Source organism: Trachurus japonicus, chromosome 17 (assembly GCF_045865225.1).
Source record: "Trachurus japonicus isolate A0001 chromosome 17, Traja_1.0".
Classification (NCBI taxonomy): Eukaryota; Metazoa; Chordata; class Actinopteri; order Carangiformes; family Carangidae; genus Trachurus; species Trachurus japonicus.
The window spans coordinates 4,082,528-4,104,296 of record NC_140923.1 but is presented as its reverse complement, the minus strand read 5'-3'; the positions used below and the strand labels follow the sequence as shown (position 1 = coordinate 4,104,296).

At 39.1% G+C, this 21,769-nt stretch overlaps 1 protein-coding gene across 2 annotated transcripts; it reads left to right on the top strand.

Annotated features, from left to right (window-relative positions):
• Positions 1 to 3,370: 3,370 nt before the first annotated feature.
• On the top strand, positions 3,371 to 21,550 carry saga (S-antigen; retina and pineal gland (arrestin) a). Of its 2 annotated transcripts, XM_085805347.1 has the most exons (15): positions 3,371 to 3,410; positions 5,202 to 5,284; positions 6,185 to 6,245; positions 8,686 to 8,730; positions 10,161 to 10,360; positions 10,452 to 10,511; positions 11,292 to 11,359; positions 12,712 to 12,850; positions 13,436 to 13,520; positions 14,606 to 14,678; positions 15,887 to 16,024; positions 17,171 to 17,248; positions 18,260 to 18,274; positions 18,899 to 18,965; positions 21,049 to 21,550. In XM_085805347.1, exons 2-15 carry the CDS (start codon positions 5,237 to 5,239, stop codon positions 21,169 to 21,171), a joined length of 1,200 nt encoding a protein of 399 aa, XP_085661473.1. In that variant the 5' UTR covers positions 3,371 to 3,410; positions 5,202 to 5,236; the 3' UTR covers positions 21,172 to 21,550. The 2 variants fall into 2 exon arrangements, with proteins under 2 accessions (XP_085661473.1, XP_085661472.1); XM_085805346.1 differs by lacking the exons at positions 18,260 to 18,274; positions 18,899 to 18,965 and having other exon boundaries at positions 21,045 to 21,550.
• Positions 21,551 to 21,769: the final 219 nt, after the last annotated feature.

Sequence of the window (21,769 nt, the reverse complement as noted above, 5' to 3'; positions counted from 1 at the left end):
TGACTTCATTTGTAATTAAAAAAAAAAAAAGACCTATGTGTGTGTGTTGTATTTTTTTGAGGCTCTTGGGTGAAAGGACAGTTATTAAAGTTGTTATTAAATGGATAGTTCAACATTTTTGGCTTACTGGCCCATTGCCATAATCCCTATAGTCATAGCAGTAGGTTCGTTACCTTTAATTGCCGGTGCAAGCTGTTTTTAGAACGGCGGAGCAGAGCCGTGAGCTGCTCAGAGCTACGCTACGGAGGCTCATTATGGGATTTCTTTGGTTTCCCTCATCAAACTCATCAAATACACAATCCAACAACTCCACAACGCTCTGGTGGACAAGTTGTGAGCTGCACATTCACCACGCTATGAGATAAAAACACAACGTTAGCAGACAGAGTTGTTTTAGAGGGAAATACATGCAAAACCTCTGATGCGCGTTGCCTTCAGGGACAGTTTTTCATCAGTCAGTCTCTGTATTTCCCTCTAAAACAACTCTGTCTGGTAACGTTGTGTTATTATCTCATAGCGTGGTGAATGTGCAGGTCACAACTTGTCCACCAGAGCGTTGTGGAGTTGTTGGATTGTGTATTTGATGAGTTTGATGAGGGAAACCAAGAAATCCCATGAGCCTCTAGTGTAGCTCTGAGCAGCTCACGGCTCTGCTCCGCCGTTCTAAAAATAGCTTGCATCGACAATTAAAGGTAACGAACCTACTGCTATGACTATAGGGATTATAGCAAAATGTTGAACTATCCCTTTAAGTGTTTGTGATGGCTGGTTTGTGCTCATTTTTAATTTCTTTCAAGAGTTTTTTTTTATATTTCTCTGTAGCAGCTTCAGTCAAATATCACCTTATATATAAACCTACCTGTTTCTCTGCTGTACGGCCACGATGAGGTAACTCTGACCCAAGGCACGTGCTTATTGTGTGTGTGTGTGTGTGTGTGTGTGTGTTGTAATCTCCTGTGTAATAATGATGATTAATGCAGTAATCCACCTCTGTCTGTTTACCCGCTGACAGGCAGAACAGTGGATTACAGCTCTACGGCCTCGCTCTGCCTATCTATAGACACACACACACACACACTGTGGACTGGATCAAACCTGCTGCTCAACCTTGAGGTTTCTGTCCAACCCAAACTCTGGATGTCAAAAGTCTGAACGCTCCTTCCTTCCCACACATACTACATCCTCAGGTCAACAGATTATGGGATGTAATAGTATCACATATACACATCTTATTCAAGTTTGTATAGTACAGTACACAATACATAATCTATATGTATACGTGTTTATTATGATTAATTACTCTATTTTTTTTCTGGCTCTGCATAACATCTATGAACATAAATACATGTTCTGTTTATTGGTAAAGCTGTTACAGTAATATATTCACTGACAGAAGGTTCATGCTCTCTGTTGTATTTCCAGATAGATAGATAGATAGATAGATAGATAGATAGATAGATAGATAGATAGATAGATAGATAGATAGATAGATAGATAGATAGATAGATAGATAGATAGATAGATATTTTATTTGTCACGTGCAAGGCTAAAGCTAAAACCAAGGTTAAAGGAGACACTACAGGTGAATAGGGTAAAAAAAAATTAACTAACAGATATCACCATGAAACTTCCCAAGTTTATCACTCACATTGAGACAAATATTATTTGTATTACAAGTTTTGTCAAATTTTATGTTTAAATATGTAAATGAGGCAATATCTAATGGAATATGCACTCATTGGCATACATTTCCAAAACCGAAATCTGAACAATGGATAAAGCCACTTTCAAAATTCTTGTTTTATTTTGTTGACATATTGGAGTCAGAAGTTTTTACAAAGGAGGATTTTGGATATCTCTTTTTATCACTCTGTAAATGAGAAAATACTGTCACCAGCCATAAAAAATCAAATTTTACCCTGTTTTAAGTAATAAAATGTTGTATAAATGAGGCTGTGAATGATATATCAACAATCCCCTCTGTAAAAACCTTCAGAATATAGAAAGGGATCAAAGTGGAAGGTTTGGTGTCTGTTAGTGCTGCTGAAGTGGAGATTTAGCTCAGAGGAAAAACTCATTTTGAGAAAACGGCCTTTAGATTGTTATTGTCAATCATACTTTTATGATTTGTTGCTGATACAATGGAAATGACCATTTTTGGAGCCTACATCATTGTTCAGGAGAGAGAGAGCTTCACAATGACACCTGACATGACATGGGTCAGACAACAGGCAGCACAGTAGCATTTTAACTTTTGGGTGAATGTAGGAGAAATCTACAGACAAAAAGAGACAAAATGAATGGATTTTCTACCATTTATTTGGACTTTTCTGAAAGAATACATGTCAAGGAAGAAAAAGAGCCCAAAATCTCAAAATTGATCATTGCATGAAAAAACGAACTGCCTGTTAGTGTCTCGCCTTGAAAAACAGTGTAGTGAAATGCAGAATAACCATGCTCACAACTGAACCAATGAAACACAAGAATAAATAAATATAATGTCACACACATTTTAAAAAATAAAACAATTGTTGCTTCTGTTCCTGTGTGTAAACAATTACAGCAGACAAACCAATAATTCATCATTTAAAGCTGCTATTTGAAACTTCGGTAACACTTTACTTGAATAGGTATTCATAAGATTGACATAACACTGTCATAACCATGACATAACAGCTGTCATAAACATCAATGAAAACTTATGACAGCTGTCGTTAAGTGTCATTCGGTAAGTTGTGTCACTTTTGATGCAAAGTTGACATTATTTAAAATGTCCTTGTTATGAGAACTTGACATAATTTTTAAAGTTTGGCAATGAGGTCTGCTATGACAGTTTAAATTGTCTTTATGTCAAGTTGTCAGAACAAAAACATGTCAACTTTGCATCAAAAGTGACATAACTTACCGAATGACACTTAACGACAGCTGTCATAAGTATTCATTGATGTTTATGACAGTGTTATTCCATGGTTATGACAGTGTTATGTCAATCTTATGAATTCAAGTAAAGTGTTACCGAAACTTCATGTTCACATGGATCGGAGTGTTCTTTTAATAGAAAGTGGAAAAAGTGCGACCATGACACCTCTCTCTCTGCCTCTCTCTCCCGCTGTCTCTCTAATCTGGTCCTGATGTGCTGACTGAGGGGAACCAGCTTCAATCCTCTCAGTCTGCGTCTGCCTGTCTCTGTGGATGTTGTGGTTCGTGTGGAGGGTGGGGGGTGGGGGGCAGGACGGTTCGTCTCCTGTGCACCGAGGGTTGGTCAAAGTTCACAGCCGGGTCACCTGATTGGCCGAGGACGGCGTGACGGACAGCAGGTGTGGACATATAGAGCTTCTCTGGCCGGCGTCTGTCTCCTCCTCCTCCTCTTCCTCTCATTCAACATCACACCGTCCATTTCTGCAACACAGGTGAGTGACTCATCCTCCGTCTAACTCTGGACAAACTAAAACATCTCTTCTGTCATATAAACTGCACTTTTATTTCATATATTTTATATTTTAAGTCATTTTTGTCTGTTTTTGGGTGAGAAATATAGAATGAGCCTAGCCTATCTGTTTTCAAACTGTGCTCGAGGACCCACAAGATGTTCATGTGTCCATGTTGTGTTGATTTAATCTCCACTTTTTTGGAGGAAAATATTATTTCTGGGACTCATTTAGAGATAGAAAAACTCTAAAGTTTCAGTTGAGATAGACTGTTAATACAGTGGCATTCATTAGTGCCATATAAGATTTGTCTTTGCACCAGTGGGAGGCAAGAAGGAAAAACAAAAGGAAGTATACATCCCAGTTGACTGGAATTATGACTGGAACTGTTTTTTTTAATCTTCCTCTACTTTTATATTTAACAACATTTTAGACTTGTATTTGTTCATTTATTTGTTTTTAAAAAATCCTGTAAAACTTAGATTTATAACTCCTATTTCTTTCTATTACCTAAACACTGAATGAAAAGACGTGAGGTGAGTTTGTGTGAAACTCCTCTCAGGTTATTTTAACAGGATTAAAAGCTCAGCAGAGTTAAGTCTGTTTGAATCTCTCAGTCATCTAAACTCAATTAACTCTACCATGAACTCATTCATTCATATTTTCACACTGAAAATAATTTCTTGAAATATGTTGGTTTATTTATTTTATGTTAATTTAATTCTGTGGTACATCACAAGCATTTAAACTAATGATTTACTATGCATTTAACTGTGTGGTGGCACATATTATCTTGGATTCCCCCATGCAGTTCATGATTCCGCCACTAGATGTCGCCAAACCCCTTGAAAAGAGTTCACAGGTGTTTCGCTGTTTTTGCGCAGAGGTTTCTGCTTCCGCCACAGCTCAGAGGACTAACGACATCAAGGAAATGGGTTTCAAAAGTGAAAATACAACAACCTGTTGATACTTACTTACAGTGTCCGTTCAGGCTTCTGGTGATAATCCTCAGTACAGGCGCCGACCATTTCCACACGGACTAGTAGTTCCGGCGGAAACCGCTGGCAGGTGGCGGTGTGTTTGGAGAGGAAATGTCGGTGTTACGGGTCGGTGGTGAAACTTTGGCAGGTCCAGAGTCACAGGTGTCGATCTGAAGAGATGAAGTATTGATATGATATTGATCTGAAGCGATGGCGTATTGATCTAACACGATTCATTTAGGTTTCAGTTTGAAAACTAGCAGGCTATATCGACATGAACACATCTTGTTGTAGTAAACAAATCCGGGGAATGGTTGTTTTTGATTGATGACTTGCTCGTCATTTAAAATACCAGAAAACTTTGACTTATTTGCCAGTTTTGCCTTAAAATTACTTTCAAAGGCTGTTGAAAGTGGTTGCTGCTTTATGGAGGCCATAGGCCTAGCTTCTTATGGAGTTAATTCATCAGACACTGTTTGGTTTAAAGTAGCTGCAACTGGCAAGTAGAGCAAATATAATATTAACCCAATGGTCAGTTTATGGAATTAATGTTTGTTTGATGACATTAGAGTCTCACAAAGAGGTTGAAGACCTAAATAAAGAAGAAAAAAGATATTTCAACTAAATTAGTTGCAGCCAATGGACAACATGTTGTAAATACTTTTTAACTGTTTAACAAATCATCAGATAGCCTCGATCTGTGTTTGGGACAAGGTCCATTGACCAGTTTCAGACAAACATACGGTCAGAGTTTCAACTTTCACATGTTGATGTGTCTGGTTCTTCTCGTCAGGCGCTGCTGAGCCGCTGCCCTCCATCTGCACCAACATGAGTCCAAAAAGTGTTGTTTTCAAGAAGATCTGCAAGGACAAGTCGGTGAGTGGAGCACCTCAGATCAAATAATACTGTACCACCCACCACCACACCTTCAGTTACTGTTTCAATCCCACTGCTCTGGTTTAATGGATGCAACTCACCTTTAAGAGATGGAGTTAGACAAACAGACTGTGGACATCCTCTTGGTTTAAACCACAGTCAGACATGAAGATGGTCTCAGGTTAACCTCTGGTAGACCAAGCACTTTAAACATGATTGATGTATATCTTGGATGTTGTTGGGGAACAAGTAGGGGTAGAGCTGCTTTATCTCTATCATTGAAGCCCTTTGTAGAGATGCAGCGGTGTGCAGCCAGTTAAAAGCTTTCCAGTAATATTCATAATAGTTTGTTGCCAGGATTTGGTTTATTTACAGATAACCCAGGTTTGTGAAACATCATTGATATGAAATATTATTAAGAATTTACACTAGGTATCAGACTCCATCCTGCCAGTCGTTACCCTCCAACTCCTTTCTAACCAGGTTACTCCAACTCTACTCACACTGGTGGAGCATTAACGGCCCGGTGAAGTGGATCAGTTTTAAATGTTTGTCTTTGAGTGAAATTTTCCGCCCGGTTGCATTTCAATTGTGTAAAGTAGTTCAGCTGCTTGTCTGACTGATCCTCAGGAGGTCAGCACAAAGTCACAACAACGTGAGCCGAGCTGATCCACGTGTGTGACCGACAGCTTCATGTCAGATTACAGCTGAGTGTTTCACGTCTAATCTCAGATATTTGAGCTGCTGCCGTTTTCTTCTTCAACTCATAGCACTTTGCTCCTCTCTCAAACAACTGCAAATTTAATTTTCAAGCATGAAATTAGATTTAATCAAGTGTGTAAATGACCTGCATGCTGCTAATGTCATTGGATTTTCAAAGTGCCTGTCCTGCTGCTACAGGTCGGAGTCTACATGGGGAAAAGAGACTTTGTGGACCGCGTCGACTCCGTGGATCCAGTGGGTGAGTCGGTTTCCAACACCTCATTTCTCTCAGTGCAGATCTGAAGGTAATGCACAACAAACCTGCAACCAGGAACAACTTAGTCTTTAGGAGTTAGTGGTGACCTATATGCCTACTTACCCCCTAAATCCAACCTTAGTAAAGTATCACATTGCATGAAGTGGACTTGAATTATACCACAGTTTATTTATGTGTTGACCTTCCTTTTCTCTGACTCAAAAATGTAAAATAAAGGAAATTAACCGTTGCTTAACCCTGTAAGACCCAGTGTTGCAGAATTACAACATTTTTGATTATCCCCAAAAAACGTCTAATTCTTTTTTTTTTTTTTGGTTCAACCACATTAACATGATCATTGGGTCCTATAGTTTGTTCTCACATCGCGATTGGATCCAACATTTGTATATAAGTGCCCGCCCTCAGGTCAAGAAGTCACACAACCTCCAATTTTTTGATCGAGCAACATCCCTTCGATTCACTGGACTGGATTCATCTAATTCAAGTAAGTAAAATGCTTTGAATATTTTTTTTTTGTGTTTATTACAATGTCTAGAACATGAACATATATAGTTTTTGTGGAAAATATGCCCTACATTTTATTTAGAGCTTGTTTTATAGTTGTTGCAATATTACAACGCTGGGTCAGAGTGGTAGCCAAAACAGCCTGTTTTTGAGAGGAACTTCAATTGAAATTTTCACAATATAACTTTAAACTACACATGATTTACACATTCTAGCCTTCAGCCTTATATTGGATTACATGTTTACACATTTGTATTGTATTAGAAACTAAAGAGCAAAGATATATTGCCATATTTAAACATTTTAATTTACTTAATTTCTAACCACCTTCAACACGCAGTATTTTCTCCTTATCACAGAATGCAGGACTTTCTTACAAAGAAATTCAGTTTGTGCATGTCTGCCCTTTGTCTTAGTCTCTATTGATAAGAAAATGTTCCTAGCAATTCATAGTCAAAGCAGGGATGCTCCTGGTGCATCTGTGGCATTGTCCTGGAACAGGTGTTAATGTTCATGGATGTAAGGTGTGGTTGTAAGATGGAGGCTACATGCATTTCCTATTACGATGATAATCACAGTCTCCAATAGGTCAATAGGTCAGTATTGTGTGACCAGTGAAATGTGTGAACAGGCTACTTCAGTGCAATTTGTAAACACTTCATAATGAAATCAGTCTCCCCACCACCCCATCTTTCCTGTTGGCCATCTAGAATCTAGTAAGCATGTGTGCTATTTGTATATACATTTGTTTCATTTTTATTTTTTCCATTTCAGAATGCCACCAGCAAGACGAGATCATCGGTACAGCGTGCAGGATGTAATTGCCATCGTCCAAAACGGAGAGAGGACATGGGACATGTGGACATGGATTTCGACGACACTGATGCAAGTGACGAAGAATCAGATAGCGATGCCTGTGTGGACAAAGAAAACCAAGAACCTACTGATTGCCCAGCCAATGTGGACATTGAGCCCCAATCAAACAAACACATCATGCCCCGTGACAGATGTCGCAGGCAAAAAAAAAAGATTTTATCAGTCCCAATACTGATTTTTCTGGTCCAGCTCTCACTGATGATGTCAACTCCCTCCTCACACCACTGCAATACTTCCAAAAGTTTGTGTCAGAAGACATGGTTGAAGCTGTGGCAACAAATACGAATGAGTACATCATTCAAAAAGGTATACTAATACCCAAAGCAAGTGTGATGCTGTGAGACTGGGTTGGATGTCTGCCTCTGTTTTTCAGAGGACAAGAACTGCTTCTGGGACTATCACTGTAAATAATATAAATAAATGTCAAAGTTCTTCTTGTTGGAATAAATGACTCTTCATAACAACATGACTGAGATTATTATTCATGTTATATACTGGCTTGGGAAAAGCAAAACCCTGCAAATGAATCCTTAGTTCTGTATTGCTGTTCAGACAATGAGTGGAAATACAGGAGATTCTGCTCCCCATTAAGCCCAACGTTGCAATATTACAACATTTCCGTAAAACCTTACTAAAACATAACATTTTTGAAAACACTCCATTTTCAGCCCCAAAGGCCTCCTACAACAACATCTTAATGGTTGAAAAATTTTTTTTTTGCGTTTTTCTATATTTGGGTTTTACAGGGTTAACTTGACGCGTGCATGGGTGCAATTAAACCACCGTCCAAACGAAAGTCCACTGTCCATCAAAATGGATTTATTCTTTGTTCTTACCAGAGACAATTCGAACCGTAGCCCTGCATGTCACGGTCACAGATAAATGATGAAAACAAAACCCACCAAGATACACAAAAATTAAACGCCAAAACCGGCTCCTACAATTTAGTTGTGACTCATTTTGATCATTGTGGTTGAAAAATACAAACTTCCATAAAGTTTTATTGTTAAAACCTGAAGAACTTTTCTTTTTCTACCACTAGATGGCGTCATCCTCATTGATCCTGAGGCTCTGCAGGGGAGGAAAGGTCAGTGTCCACACACACACACACACACACACACACACACACAAAACACACACACACACACTACTCCTTCACCTCACTTAGCTGTTGTTACATGATGGTTGTTTTCAGTCTGAGTTGTATTTCCTCTGGACTTAATCTTAATTATTATATTTGACATATTTGTTATGTCTTTGATGTCCATTACATCAACTGTTATGTCCACTTATTATGTTTGTGCATGTCTTTTTTAATTATTTTTATACGACTGCACACTGATGTTATATTGGGTGACAATAAAGTTCAGTTTGATTTTAATTAAACCTTGTAAGGGCTCCAACAGTTTATGAGGCTGGATAAACCTCCTCCTGAAAATTGAAGTTGTGTGTTTCTGCAAAGTTGTGAAGAAACACACCAAGTTTGAACTTAACTGTTAATTTTAAAATCATTATTCATCCTCATCTCAGCGTCTTATTTTGAAAAACACATCCTACATGCACATACATCCTCTAAAGAAGGACACACGTTCACACATGTCATCCTAGCTTTTGCTCGTTGTGTTGGATTTGTGCCTCACGTGTTTTTTATCATTTGTTTACAGTCATTGAGTAGACGGTTACATGTGATGCAGCGTTTGTGTGCAATTGTACAGTTACTGAGAATATTTATATAGACAAAAAAAGAAAGAAAAACAGCTTCAGATGACGCAGTTAAAGGGATAGTTCAACATTTTGGCAGATTGGTCCATTGCCATAATCGCTATAGTCATAGCAGTAGGTTCGTTACCTTTAATTGTCGGTGCAAGCTATTTTTAGAACGGCGGAGCAGAGCCGTGAGCTGCTCAGAGCTACGCTACGGAGGCTAAAGGAATTTCTTGGTTTCCCTCATCAAACTCATCAAATACAAAATCCCAAAACTCCAAAACGCTTTCGTGGACAAGTTGTGAGCTGCACATTCACCACGCTATGAGATAATAACACAACGTTACGAAACGGAGCCGTTTTAGAGGGAAATACAGAGACTGCTTGATGAAAAACTGTCCCTGAACGCAACGTGCATCAGCGGTTTTGCATGAATTTCCCTCTAAAACGGCTCCGTTTCGTAACGTTGTGTTATTATCTCATAGCGTGGTGAATGTGCAGCTCACAACTTGTCCACGACAGCCTTTTGGAGTTGTTGGGATTGTGTATTTGATGAGTTTGATGAGGAAAACCAAGAAATTCCCTTAGCCTCCGTAGCGTAGCTCTGAGCAGCCTGGCGCTCCGCTCCACCGTTCTAAAAACAGCTTGCACCGACAATTAAAGGTAACGAACCTACTGCTATGACTATAGGGATTATGGCAATGGGCCAGTTTGCAAAAAGGTTGAACTATCCCTTTAAGATCAAACTTTGTGGATTTCTTTAAAAAGAAAAAAGACCTTGGACGCTCACGGTGTCTCTGCTCTGTCCTCCAGTGTTCGTCACTCTGTCCTGCACCTTTCGCTACGGCAGAGACGACATGGACGTGATGGGAATCGCTTTCCGCCGCGAGCTGTACCTGTCGACCCGCCAGGTCTACCCGCCGCTGCAGGACCGCGAGAAAGGAATCCACACCAAGACGCAGGCGCGACTGCTGCGCAAGCTGGGAAATAACGCCTACCCGTTCTTCTTTGAGGTGAGGAAGGAAGGAGGTGTGAAAGCTGCCGAACCAAAACGTGGAAGAGTTGGAGGTTGTTGGTGGCTGACTGATGTGTCTTTGTTCTCAGTTTCCTGACAACCTGCCTTGCTCGGTGGCTCTCCAGCCGGCGGCACATGATGTCGGCAAGGTGAGACTCAAAAACTATCAGCAGGGCCGTTGCTAGGAATTCTGGGCCCCCTTAAAGAATACTAAAGTGGGCCCCTCCCCCTAACTTTTCCTTTTTTTTTTCTTAGACTACGTATGTATTATCGTTTTTTATTTAGCCTTCTTTGTTTTGATGCTAATGCAGCATTAAACTGCAAAAACTCAAGTATCTTAGTAAGAATATTTGTCTTATTTCTAGTCAAAATGTCATTTCTAGTCAAAACAAATCTCATTCTACTTAAAATAAGACACATCATATTAAAAGTAGCTTGTTTTTAGACACTTTTTACTTCTTTCAAGCAGATTTTCACTTGGAATAAGTAGAAAAAATCTGATAGTGGAGCAAGTTTTTCTTCCTTATTACAAGCACAAAAAACTTACTTTCACTGGCAGATTTTTCTATTTATTGTGAATTTAAGTGAAAATTATCTAAAAACAAGTTAATTTTTAGGTAATGAGTCTTATTTTAAGTGGAAAGAGATTGTTTTGACTAGAAATGAGACATTTGAACAAGAAATAAGACAAATATTCTTGGAAAGATGTTGAGTTTTTACAGTGTACTATGAGTATTAGTCAGGGTCTTACGCAGAATAAATCAGTCATACAAAGATTAGACTACTGGGGTTTTTTATGGGCCCCACTGGGCGCTGGGCCCCTAGAGTTATCATCACCTTTCTCCCCTATACAACGACCCTGACTATCAGTTGCTGTTGATGACGTGACCTCATTACAGGACTGAGACTCTTATTCTCCTTGTTTGCAGCAATGTGCGGTGGAGTTTGAGATCAAAGCGTTCAGCGCCGAGAGTCAGGACGCTAAAGTCAAGAAACGGTGAGTCTCAGTTTAAGAATATGGAAAAAACAGTTACATTTGTTAAAGGGGAATTGCCGTTTTTTACAATCTGGACCTTACTTCTAGCATAAAATACGATCATTTACTCACCCAGATAACTTTGGTGTCATTACGACGAAATTAGCTCCGCGTATTTCCGTATAATGGAGTCTACAGGGCAGCAGAATGCAGCCTCTAAATAACACATTATCTGCAGAGAAACTCCTTCATTTCACCAATATTTTGTTATGATAGTTATGATAGGCTAGCCTATTCCCCTCTGAGTCCGGGGTTAGCTGTTATCAACATCCGGGGTCTGTAGGTTGACCTACTGACCTCTGACCTGGATGATGTCATCTCTGAGCGCTGCCCAGGTCATTCTGATAATAATCATTCCACGTTGCAATTTGGGTCCATTTTTAGCAGCTCATTTTGTTCTGACTAGTCGGAAACACGCAGAAACGATCCATAGTACTAGCAGTAGCAACTTTCAGGTAAACAAGACGCACCGCGTGGTGTTAGTAGGTCAACCTACAGACGATGTTGATAACATGCCACCACAGGCTCGGAGGGGAATAGCACTAGCCTATCATAACAAAATATTGGAGAATGCAGCCGAATGCAGCCTCTAAATAACACATTATCTGCAGAGAAACTCGTTCATTTCACCAATATTTTGTTATGATAGGCTAGTGCTATTCCCCTCCGAGCCCGTGGTGGCATGTTATCAACATCCGGGGTCTGTAGGTTGACCTAATAACGCCACACGGTGTGTCTTGTTTACTTGAAAGTTGCTACTGCTAACACTATGAATCGTTTCTGCGTGTTTCCGACTAGTCAGAACAAAATGAGCTGCTAAAAATGGACCTGAATGCCGAAGTGGAATGATTATTATCAGAATGAGCTGGGCAGCGCTCAGAGATGACATCATCCAGGTCAGAGGTCAGTAGGTCAACCTACAGACCCCGGATGTTGATAACAGCTAACCCCGGACTCAGAGGGGAATAGCACTAGCCTATCAGAACAAAATATTGGTGAAATGAAGGAGTTTCTCTGCAGATAATGTGTTATTTAGAGGCTGCATTCTGCTGCCCTGTAGACTCACATTATATGGATATACGCGCCTCTCGGCTGGAGATAATTTCGTCGTAACGACTTGTAATGACATCAAAGTTATCTGGCTGAGTACATGATCGTATTTTATACTAGAAATAAGGTCCAGAATGTAAAAAGCAGAAATTCCCCTTTAAATGTAATAAACTCTGATACATTTCTAGGTCAATTTATTTGTAGCACTGGGGGAAAAGAAGGTTGGATTATGAGACATGTTTGTCCCGTGTTCTGTCCGACAGGAGCACAGTGAAGCTGATGCTCAGGAAGGTCCAGTTCGCTCCAGAGGAGACGGAGGGAGTGGCGCCCTCTGTTGAAACCACCAGGGACTTTGTCATGTCTGACAAACCGCTGCACGTCAAGGCCAGTCTGGACAAAGAGGTCGGTCTCTTCATTTTTATTTTTGTTTTTTTGTTTTTTAAGGAGGACAATGCATATTAATGGACATAATAAAATGTAAAAGTGCCAGTGTTAGCCAACAGCTAGTTTCCGACTGTAGTCCTCCTGGCAAGGTGCTAAAAGCCATTAAAATAAACACAAGGACATAACAACAGAATTCATAAAACAGGAAAAACACACATGTATCCAACAGAAACCAACCGACAAAAAAACTACAAAGAGAGACAATTAACATGACGCTATTATAAAAAAAGGAAAAAAACAAAAAAAGACTATTTATGGATGGATAAAATGGATGAAGATGCAACAATGCAAGACCAGGACAGGGTTTCTTGATGGAGTTGTGCTAGGATGGGTTGAGAACACAACGAAACCAAACTATAGTACAGTGTGATGAAGTGATAAAGTGCTACAATGCGCAATAAAAAACTGTCAGGGATGGAGAGATGAAATGGAGGTGCAGCAATGCAAGAACCAGGGCAGGGTTTGTTGTTGATCAAAGCTCCTCGGGGGTCTGGACTGAAACATATGATGTTGACGGAACGTTTGTCTGATCCTGTCTTGTAGCTTTACTACCACGGTGAGGTCATCAAGGTGCACGTCAGCGTCACCAACAACTCCAACAAAAACATCAAGAACATCATCGTCTGTGGTAAACGCTGCTCTGTGACACAAGAACTGTTCACCTTGTAGATTAAGAAGAACTATCCTGGTGTTATTCTGATGGTTTGGGTTTTTTTTTTTTTTTCCAAGAATTAAAGCATTAAATTCTATGGCTATAATTTTTTTTAGGATGTCCTAAGGCTCATCTGTCATCGTGAAATTAATGACTCACAGACTTTGTGTTTGAGACATTTCACAAAAATTAGATCCACCTCCAGATAGGGTTGCAAAGGGGTGGAAAATTTCCAGTAAATTTCCGAAAAATTTCCAGAAACTTTCCATGGGAAGTTAAGCTGGATAATTTTGGAAATATTCCAAATTGGAAACTTTCCATGGGAATTATGGGAATTTATGGGAATTATGGAAATGTATGGGAATTATTGGGAATTTATGGGAATTAACTTGAAATTGGGGGTAATTAATTTAAACAAACTGTATCATATCCAAACATAAATGTAAATATTTTGTTTTGTCCTAAGCAGACATCCATGCAAAATAATACAATTAAAAAACATGACATTTCAACAGATTTATTTGTGAGTACAACTTTATCAATTCTTTAATTCTTGTATGAACAATCAATTCTTTTACTGAACCACAAAAACATGAATGTTGAGTAAAATATTACTCACCCTCACCAATAAATTTCGGATTTATTCCCATTTATTCCCATATATTCCCATTAATTCCCATATATTCCCGTTAATTCCCATGGAAAGTTTCCAACTGTGAAAATTCCCGGAATTTTGCAACCCTACCTCCAGATCTCTAAAGCAGTCCCCAGTGAGTCCATCAGCACAACTACCAGCATTACACCATCAGGGATTAATTGTGCTCTCAATCTCCACATAGTAATCATCATTTATACTTTGTTGCAATGCTGTGTAAATAATTTGCAGTGATGCCAAAACACACAGATGGATGGCAAATGAAAAGATGAATGAAATAGAGAAATATCTGGAGATATCAATAAGAAGAGTATAGAATATTAAAAGAGAAAATTTCCTTGTGCCTTATTTAATTCAGCACCTCAGTCTAAACATGGTCCACGTGTCTCCTCTTGTCTTCCCTCAGTGGACCAGGTCTCCACGGTGGTCCTGTACTCCAACGACTGCTACTCCAAATCCGTGGCCATCGAGGAGTTTGGGTAATGGTCAGCACACACACACACACACACAACACAACATACACACAACACAACACAACACAACACAACACTACACAACGTTACAGAGAGAAGTGTTGTTGTTGTTATTATTGTCTGTACAGTGAAGTCAGTTGTTGCTCTGCACTGCAAAAACTCAAAATCTACCCAAGAATATTTGTCTTATTTCTTCTAAAAATGTCTAATTTCTAGTCAAAACTAAACTCTTTTCACTTAAAATAAGACTCATCACCTAAAAATGAACTTGGTTTGAGATAATTCTCATTTGTTTCAAACAAATTTTCACTTGAAATAAGTAGAAAAATCTGCCATTGAAAGCAGGTTTTTTGAAAAACTTGATCCACTTATGATTTTTCTACTTATTTCAAGTGAAAATATGCTTGAATGTCTTATTTTAAGTATAATGAGATTTGTTTTGACTAGAAATTACATTTTGACCAGAAATAAGACAAATATTCTTGGTAAGATGTTGAGTTTTTGCAGTGTGAGGAGGCTTCACATCGACCTCGTTTGATCCAGACTTTTAGACTTTACCATTTGATCAAAACCAGATTTACAAGTGTGAAACCCCTTCAGACCATGGAATCCAAACTTGGCCTGGACAAAACTAAACCATTGTTTGGACTTTTGCAGTGTGAGAGCCTTTTTTCCCAATGGTTTGGACTTTAGTGTTTCCCAAAGTTTTAATTTATTCTAGTTTCAGTTCAAAACACAAAATCCTGTGGTAACACTTTACAATAAGGGTCCCTTAATTAACGTTAGCTAGCACATTATTAAGCATTAATATACCGTATAAACTAATGTGTTAATTAATGCTGAGTAATGCATACATAATGATAACTAATTTCAATATTCAACTTTTAATTTATTAACTAACTTTGAGTAGTAAACATTCATTAACTGCTTACTAATAGGCTACATTAATTAATGTGTTTCCTAACCCTAAGTAATACATAATAATGATTGTTAATATATCTGTTAACAGTTAATTAATGCTTACTAATGTACTAGCTAACGTTAATTAAGGGACCCTTATTGCAAAGTGTTACCAATCCTGTTCATTGTTATAAACACGGAGGGTAGACCGATGAAGATGAAGTTTGTCTTTGCGCTCTTCATCGTGTTTCCTTCCAGTTCAGATCCAGTATCTCTGTCTGCAACTTGTGTGACTGTGTCTCTCGGTGTCTCAGGGACTCGGTGCCTGCAGGAGGGACGCTGGAGAAGGTCTACAAGGTGCTGCCTCTGCTGGCCAACAACAGGGAGAGGAGGGGCATCGCTCTGGACGGGAAACTGAAGCACGAGGACACCAACCTGGCTTCATCGAGCATGTGAGAAAACACTCAGAGACAGTCAGTACGTTTACATGACACTTGAAAAACACTAATTATTACCTTAATCCAACTATAACTGGACAGCTGAAGTTCATATTAACGCGTTAGTCCAACACATTTCGGAGATCGCCTCATCTGACTAAGACACCCAGATAATGTGATTGGAAGTTGATTTTCTTCTGCATGTGTAAACACCTTAATCGGACTGAAACTGGACAATGCATGTGCGCATGCTCCACAATAGTGTAGCAGAGATGGCGTGAATTTTTGGAAATATTGTAGAGAAATTTCTGGAAAAAGTGATACAATTTCTCCAAAAACATTTGAACATTTCTAGAAAAAAGTGGTAAAATTCTCAAAAAAAAAAAAGTTAAAAAAAAAAAATCCAGAAAAAAGTGGTACAATTTCTCAAAAACAATTCTAGAAAAAAGTGGTTCAATTTCTCAAAAAATTTGTTTTCAAATTCTAAAAAAAAAGAAAAAAAGTGGTTAAAATTTCAAGAAAAGTGATACAATTTCTAAAAAAAAATCTAGAAAAAAGTGGTAACATTTCTCAAAAACAATTCTAGAAAAAAATGGTAAAAATTCTCAAAAAAAAGTTTTTTAAAAATTCTAAAAAAAATAAAAAAATAAAAAAAAAGTGGTAAAAACTTACCAAAAAATGTAATTCTTGAAAAAATATTGTACAGAAATTTCAGGAAAAAGTGGAAAAAATTCTCCAAAAACAATTCTAGAAAAAAATGGTAAAAATTCTTAGAAAAAGTTTTTTTTTAAATTCTAAAAAAAATAAATAAATAAATAAAAAGGTAAAGATTTCTCCAAAAAAAGTTTTTTAAAAATCTAGGAAAAAGTGGTAAAATCTCAAGAAAAAGTTGGGGACCCCCTTCGACCCTCTCAAGGACCCCACTTTGAGAACCACCTCTCTGAGTTATTCATTTAACAACGCTGCTGTCGCCACCGTCAGTTATTAGATTTTCTCTGTTGCATGTGAACTGGGACGAGGACAGAAGTCCGACAAGACGCTCACATCGAGCTGAGAGCAGAGCTCCACTTAGCTGTGCATGTGAACGCACTGAATGAAACACACACAGAAAGTGTTCGATTCCTCCTGATTCATTTAAATCTCCTCCTCCCTCTGTCTCAGCATCAAGGAGGGCGTCCTGAAGGAGGTGATGGGAATCATGGTGTCATACAAAGTGATGGTGAAGCTCATCGTTGGAGGGTCAGTGAGTCTGTTTCTGTGTGTGTGTGTTGTGCGTTGTTGAGATGCGTTGAAACGAAGCCCAAAATTTATTATTATTTATTTTCAAAATAAAATAAAATTCATTCCGCTGACTAAAAGTTGTGTCAAAGTAAAAGTCTGTAAAAATGTAGTGAATTTACACAAACAGCATTTGTCTTTAACAGTAGAGTACTCGTAAAACATACCTAAGCAGTAACAGTAGTAGTAGTAGTAGTAGCAGTAGTAGTAGTAGTACCTTCTTCTTTACTGTCCACTGATGAATCATCATCAGCTGATTCAGCGAAGCAGCTGCTGATGATTCATCCACACAAAGACGAGTAGAGCTGCAACTAACCATTATTTTCATTGTCGATTATTTAAACAATTAATTGATTAGTTGTTTGGTCGATAAAATGTTAAAAAATGTTGAAAAAACATCAATCAGTGTTTCCTAAACCACCAGATGACGTCATCATCTCAAATGTCTTGTTTTGTCCACAAACCAAAGAGAGACTCAGTTTATTGTCATAAAGGAACAAAAAAAACAGAAATATTCACATTTAAGAAGCCGGAATAAGAGAATTCTGACTTTTTTTCTTTAAAAAACGACTCAAACTGATTATTAAATTATCAGAATAGTCGACGATGGATTTAATAATCGATTATTGTTCGATTAATCGATTAATTGTTGCAGCTCTAAAGACAAATTCGTCATGAAGCAGCTTCTTATTTTTCTTTCTCATGTTTGGTAAAAGATGCCGTTTGATCTACGTTCTGTTGGGATGTAAAAAGTAGAGAAAAGTTGTCATAGCAACAGTGACATTGGTGTCAAATCAACGTATCAATGCAGGTTTTTGTTTGGTCGCCAGAGCTGCGATGACAGAAGTGCAGAAGTGTTCATATTCTGGGATGTAGATGAGTTCACTGCCTCCAGACGTCTCTTATTCTCTGTAATTCGATTTGTCTTCTACCTGTTCTGACTTTCACCCTTTGTCTCTGCGGCGCTCACAGGATGATGGGGTCAAGGTGGGTTCGTTCTGTATTTACTTGTTTTCATTCATACTAGCTGCTCAGTTCAGTTCAAGTGTGTTGAGTTCTGTTTTGTAGGAAATAGATGAGAATTATAGTTGAGTGCAGAAAACACCAGTATGTTGATGTTCATGCCAAACTTTTCATTGGAGCTGTTAAAGTGTTTTAATCTTTTAACCAGCATATTATACAACGGAGTATTAGGGCCGCATTGAGAGAAAAACTTTTTCACAGACTTCGAGAATACAGTCATAATATTATGATAATAAAGTTGTACATTTACGAGAATAATATCATAATATTCTAACCTGTTGTTTTAGAGGAGGAGAGTTAAAATAAAGCTGTACTTCAGTAGCCTATAGGTTTCACAAATAAGGAGATATTTACTCTTTTGGCACATCAGCACCACATTGTCATTAAGTATCAAAATTTACGACTTTATTCTTGTAAATTTATGACTTTATTCTTGAAGTCTGTGATTTTTTTTTTCTCAATGTGGGCCAAATACTCCGTCATATCAGTCTGAAACTGTAAAATATTCTTGTATAGGCCATAATTATCTAATAATCATCATTAACTTGTGTTTATTCTTCCATTAAATGGCATTTTTTTGTGTTGCAGTGAGGTCGGCCTGGAGGTTCCCTTCAAACTGATGCATCCTAAACCTGATGCAGGTGAGGCCACATGTGTCTGAGCAGCTGCACGTTGTAGTGGTCAGTTCAGACAGACAAACTGATTGTTAACCTCTGTGTGTTTCTGTCTTTTCCTGCTGCCAACAGTGAAGGAGAGGTAACAAATATGTAAATGTATTAAAAAAAAAAAATCAGATGTGAGTCCCCGAGGACGGACCGTCCTGTCTGTGTAACTGTCCTCTGTCTGTGCTGCTTGTTCAGTCCATTCAGGGACAGAGATCATGTTCCCGTCTCTTTTATCACCTCGTCAGCTCTTTTTAGGCCGTTTTCCCTCTGTTGTCCTCCCTCTGTGTCCCCGTGTCCTCCTCCTCCTCCTCCTCCTCCTCCTCCTCCTCCTCCTCCTCCTCCTCCTCCTCCTCCTCTGTGGCGTCAGGTTCCCTCTGTGTGGATGTTGGATGTCCTTTCCCTGTATCTCCAGGCAGCTTTTTCTCTGTAGTTTTTCCCTCTGTGGTTAGATGAAGGTCAGACAGCTCAACAAGGGAAGCTTTACAGTACGTTGACCCTCACACACCTTTTCTGTTGCTGGTCACACTGAACTTGACTTTTTGCTTTTGACTTTTAAAATCCTAGATAAATCAGAGAAATTAGACTCTGTTTTATCAGGTCAGTGGATCAGTCTGACATGAATCACTGTGGCACAATAAAAACTTTAGATGCAGCCTCTGAAAGATGAATTGGGACATCAGTGATTTGATTTGACAGTTTTTAATGTCCCCGAGGGGCAATTTGGTTTGCAACATAAGTCTAATTAACCAATACATCATAACAGGCTGTGGTATACACTCATTATACCACAGCTAAGGGGCGTTCTTCGGCCCGACGTGAAGCGGTGGAGTGATATGCTGTAATAAGGCTTCAGAATTGCAGCTGTGGTATACGCCCATTATATCACAGTTAACAACCAATCAGATTGCCGGATTTCACCTTTCCGTTTCATAAATTTTATAAGTTGCAACAGCTTATTTAAAAATCCAATAGCAGATAGAACCAATGAATTTAGACATTTGATGGGAGAGGCTGAAACTCTGGCCTTTTCTCCCTGTGTGGCTCCAGCTTGTGGGAAAAATGAACAGGACTTTAACATCCAGAGGTTCTTTGAATTGAGCCCAATTTTGCTCATAATCCCTATAGTCACAGCAGAAGGTTCATTACCTTTAACTGTCGGTGCAAGCTGTTTTCAGATCGGCGGAGCAGAGACGCGAGCTGCTCAGTTAACGCAACGGAGGTGCTCAGTATTTCCTTGTCCCTCATCAAACTAAATACACAATCCAACAACTCGAAAACGATCTGGTGGACAAGTTGTAAAATAATCATGTATAATGATGTAACATTATGACACATGAAGCAAATACTCTGAACTACTTCTGCTTTTGAAATCCCTCCGCCCAGCAGCCGTGTCTGGAATGTAGTTCCGGCTGCATTTCCCTCTAAAACAACTCTGTCTGGTAACGTTGTGTTATTATCTCATAGCGTGGTGAATGTGCAGGTCACAACTTGTCCACCAGAGCGTTGTGGAGTTGTTGGATTGTGTATTTGATGAGTTTGATGAGGGGAAAGCCGTGCAGTGCTTGCGTCTCTGCTCTGCCGATCTAAAAACAGCTTGCACCGACAATTAAAGGTAATTTAACACCTACTCTTAAAGACTGACAGACCCGTGTTTCAGACCAAACACTCTATGTAAGTGATTGCTGTCGGAAGATATAACTATTTAAGACTTATATTAACACAAAAATATCACTTACTTCTGCTTTAAGACTATAGGGATTATGGTGACATGTGAATTTTCCAAAATGTTGAACTATCCCTTTAAGAATGAAATCAGATTGAACATTTACTTTTGATGTCAGAAAAAATAATTAAAAATTGCTATGAATGAATCGGAGCACTGACCTCGCCACACGTCAGCGTTTTACCATTAGATGCCGTGTTACCGTCAACGGTCACTGCTCGGCTTCACCTCGGCCTGTGAGTAGACGTGTGTGTGTGTGTGTGTGTGTGTGTGTGTGTGTGTGTGTGTGTGTGTGTGTGTGTCTAGTTTCTGTCTGTGAACTCCGTTCCTCTGCCGTTGTCTGCAGTGAGGCGGAGGAGGAGATGGTTTTCCAGGAGTTCAAGCGCTCCTACCTGAAGGGCATGGCCGGCGACGACGAGGACGAGGAGGGGAACGTGTCGGGCGGCGACGACATGGCGCCCAAAGAGAAGTAGAGGACGGAGAGAGTCGAGTAGGTTCGATGAAGTCTTCACGCAAAGGCTGCTGGGAGTTTGAGTCGCCGCAGAGTTCGTGGTAGAACAAGTTGAGATTTGAATGGAAGACCATACCTGTCCTTCTGCATGTTTCAGCTGCTCTCAAACAACTTCACCTTCATATCAATGCTGCACATGTTTCCACATCCACCACCACCTCCTCCTCCTCCTTTAGCTCTGGTTTGGTCTTGTAACATGCACAACCACAGATATGGTCTGAAGTATCATATAATTGTAATTTGTAAAGATAAAGATTTTTTTTGTAGTGCTTTTTGTACTTGTAGTAAAAGTGCACAGCATCTCTGACTCATGTCCAGATCTGAAGGAAGCTGAAACATTATCGGTCCATTCATCACCTGTTTGTCTTCTACAACCAGAGGAGAGGAGATGAAGGAGCTGAATCATGAATGTGACTATTTAAAATGATAGAATGGGACAATTGATGAGAAATCATTTAAACTTTCCTCCCAGAAACAAAACCTCTCGTGAGTAACGTGAGAATTGGTTCGGTCACGTGATCATGGGAGTCTGTGGAGGAACCAGACTGATGGGACTCAGC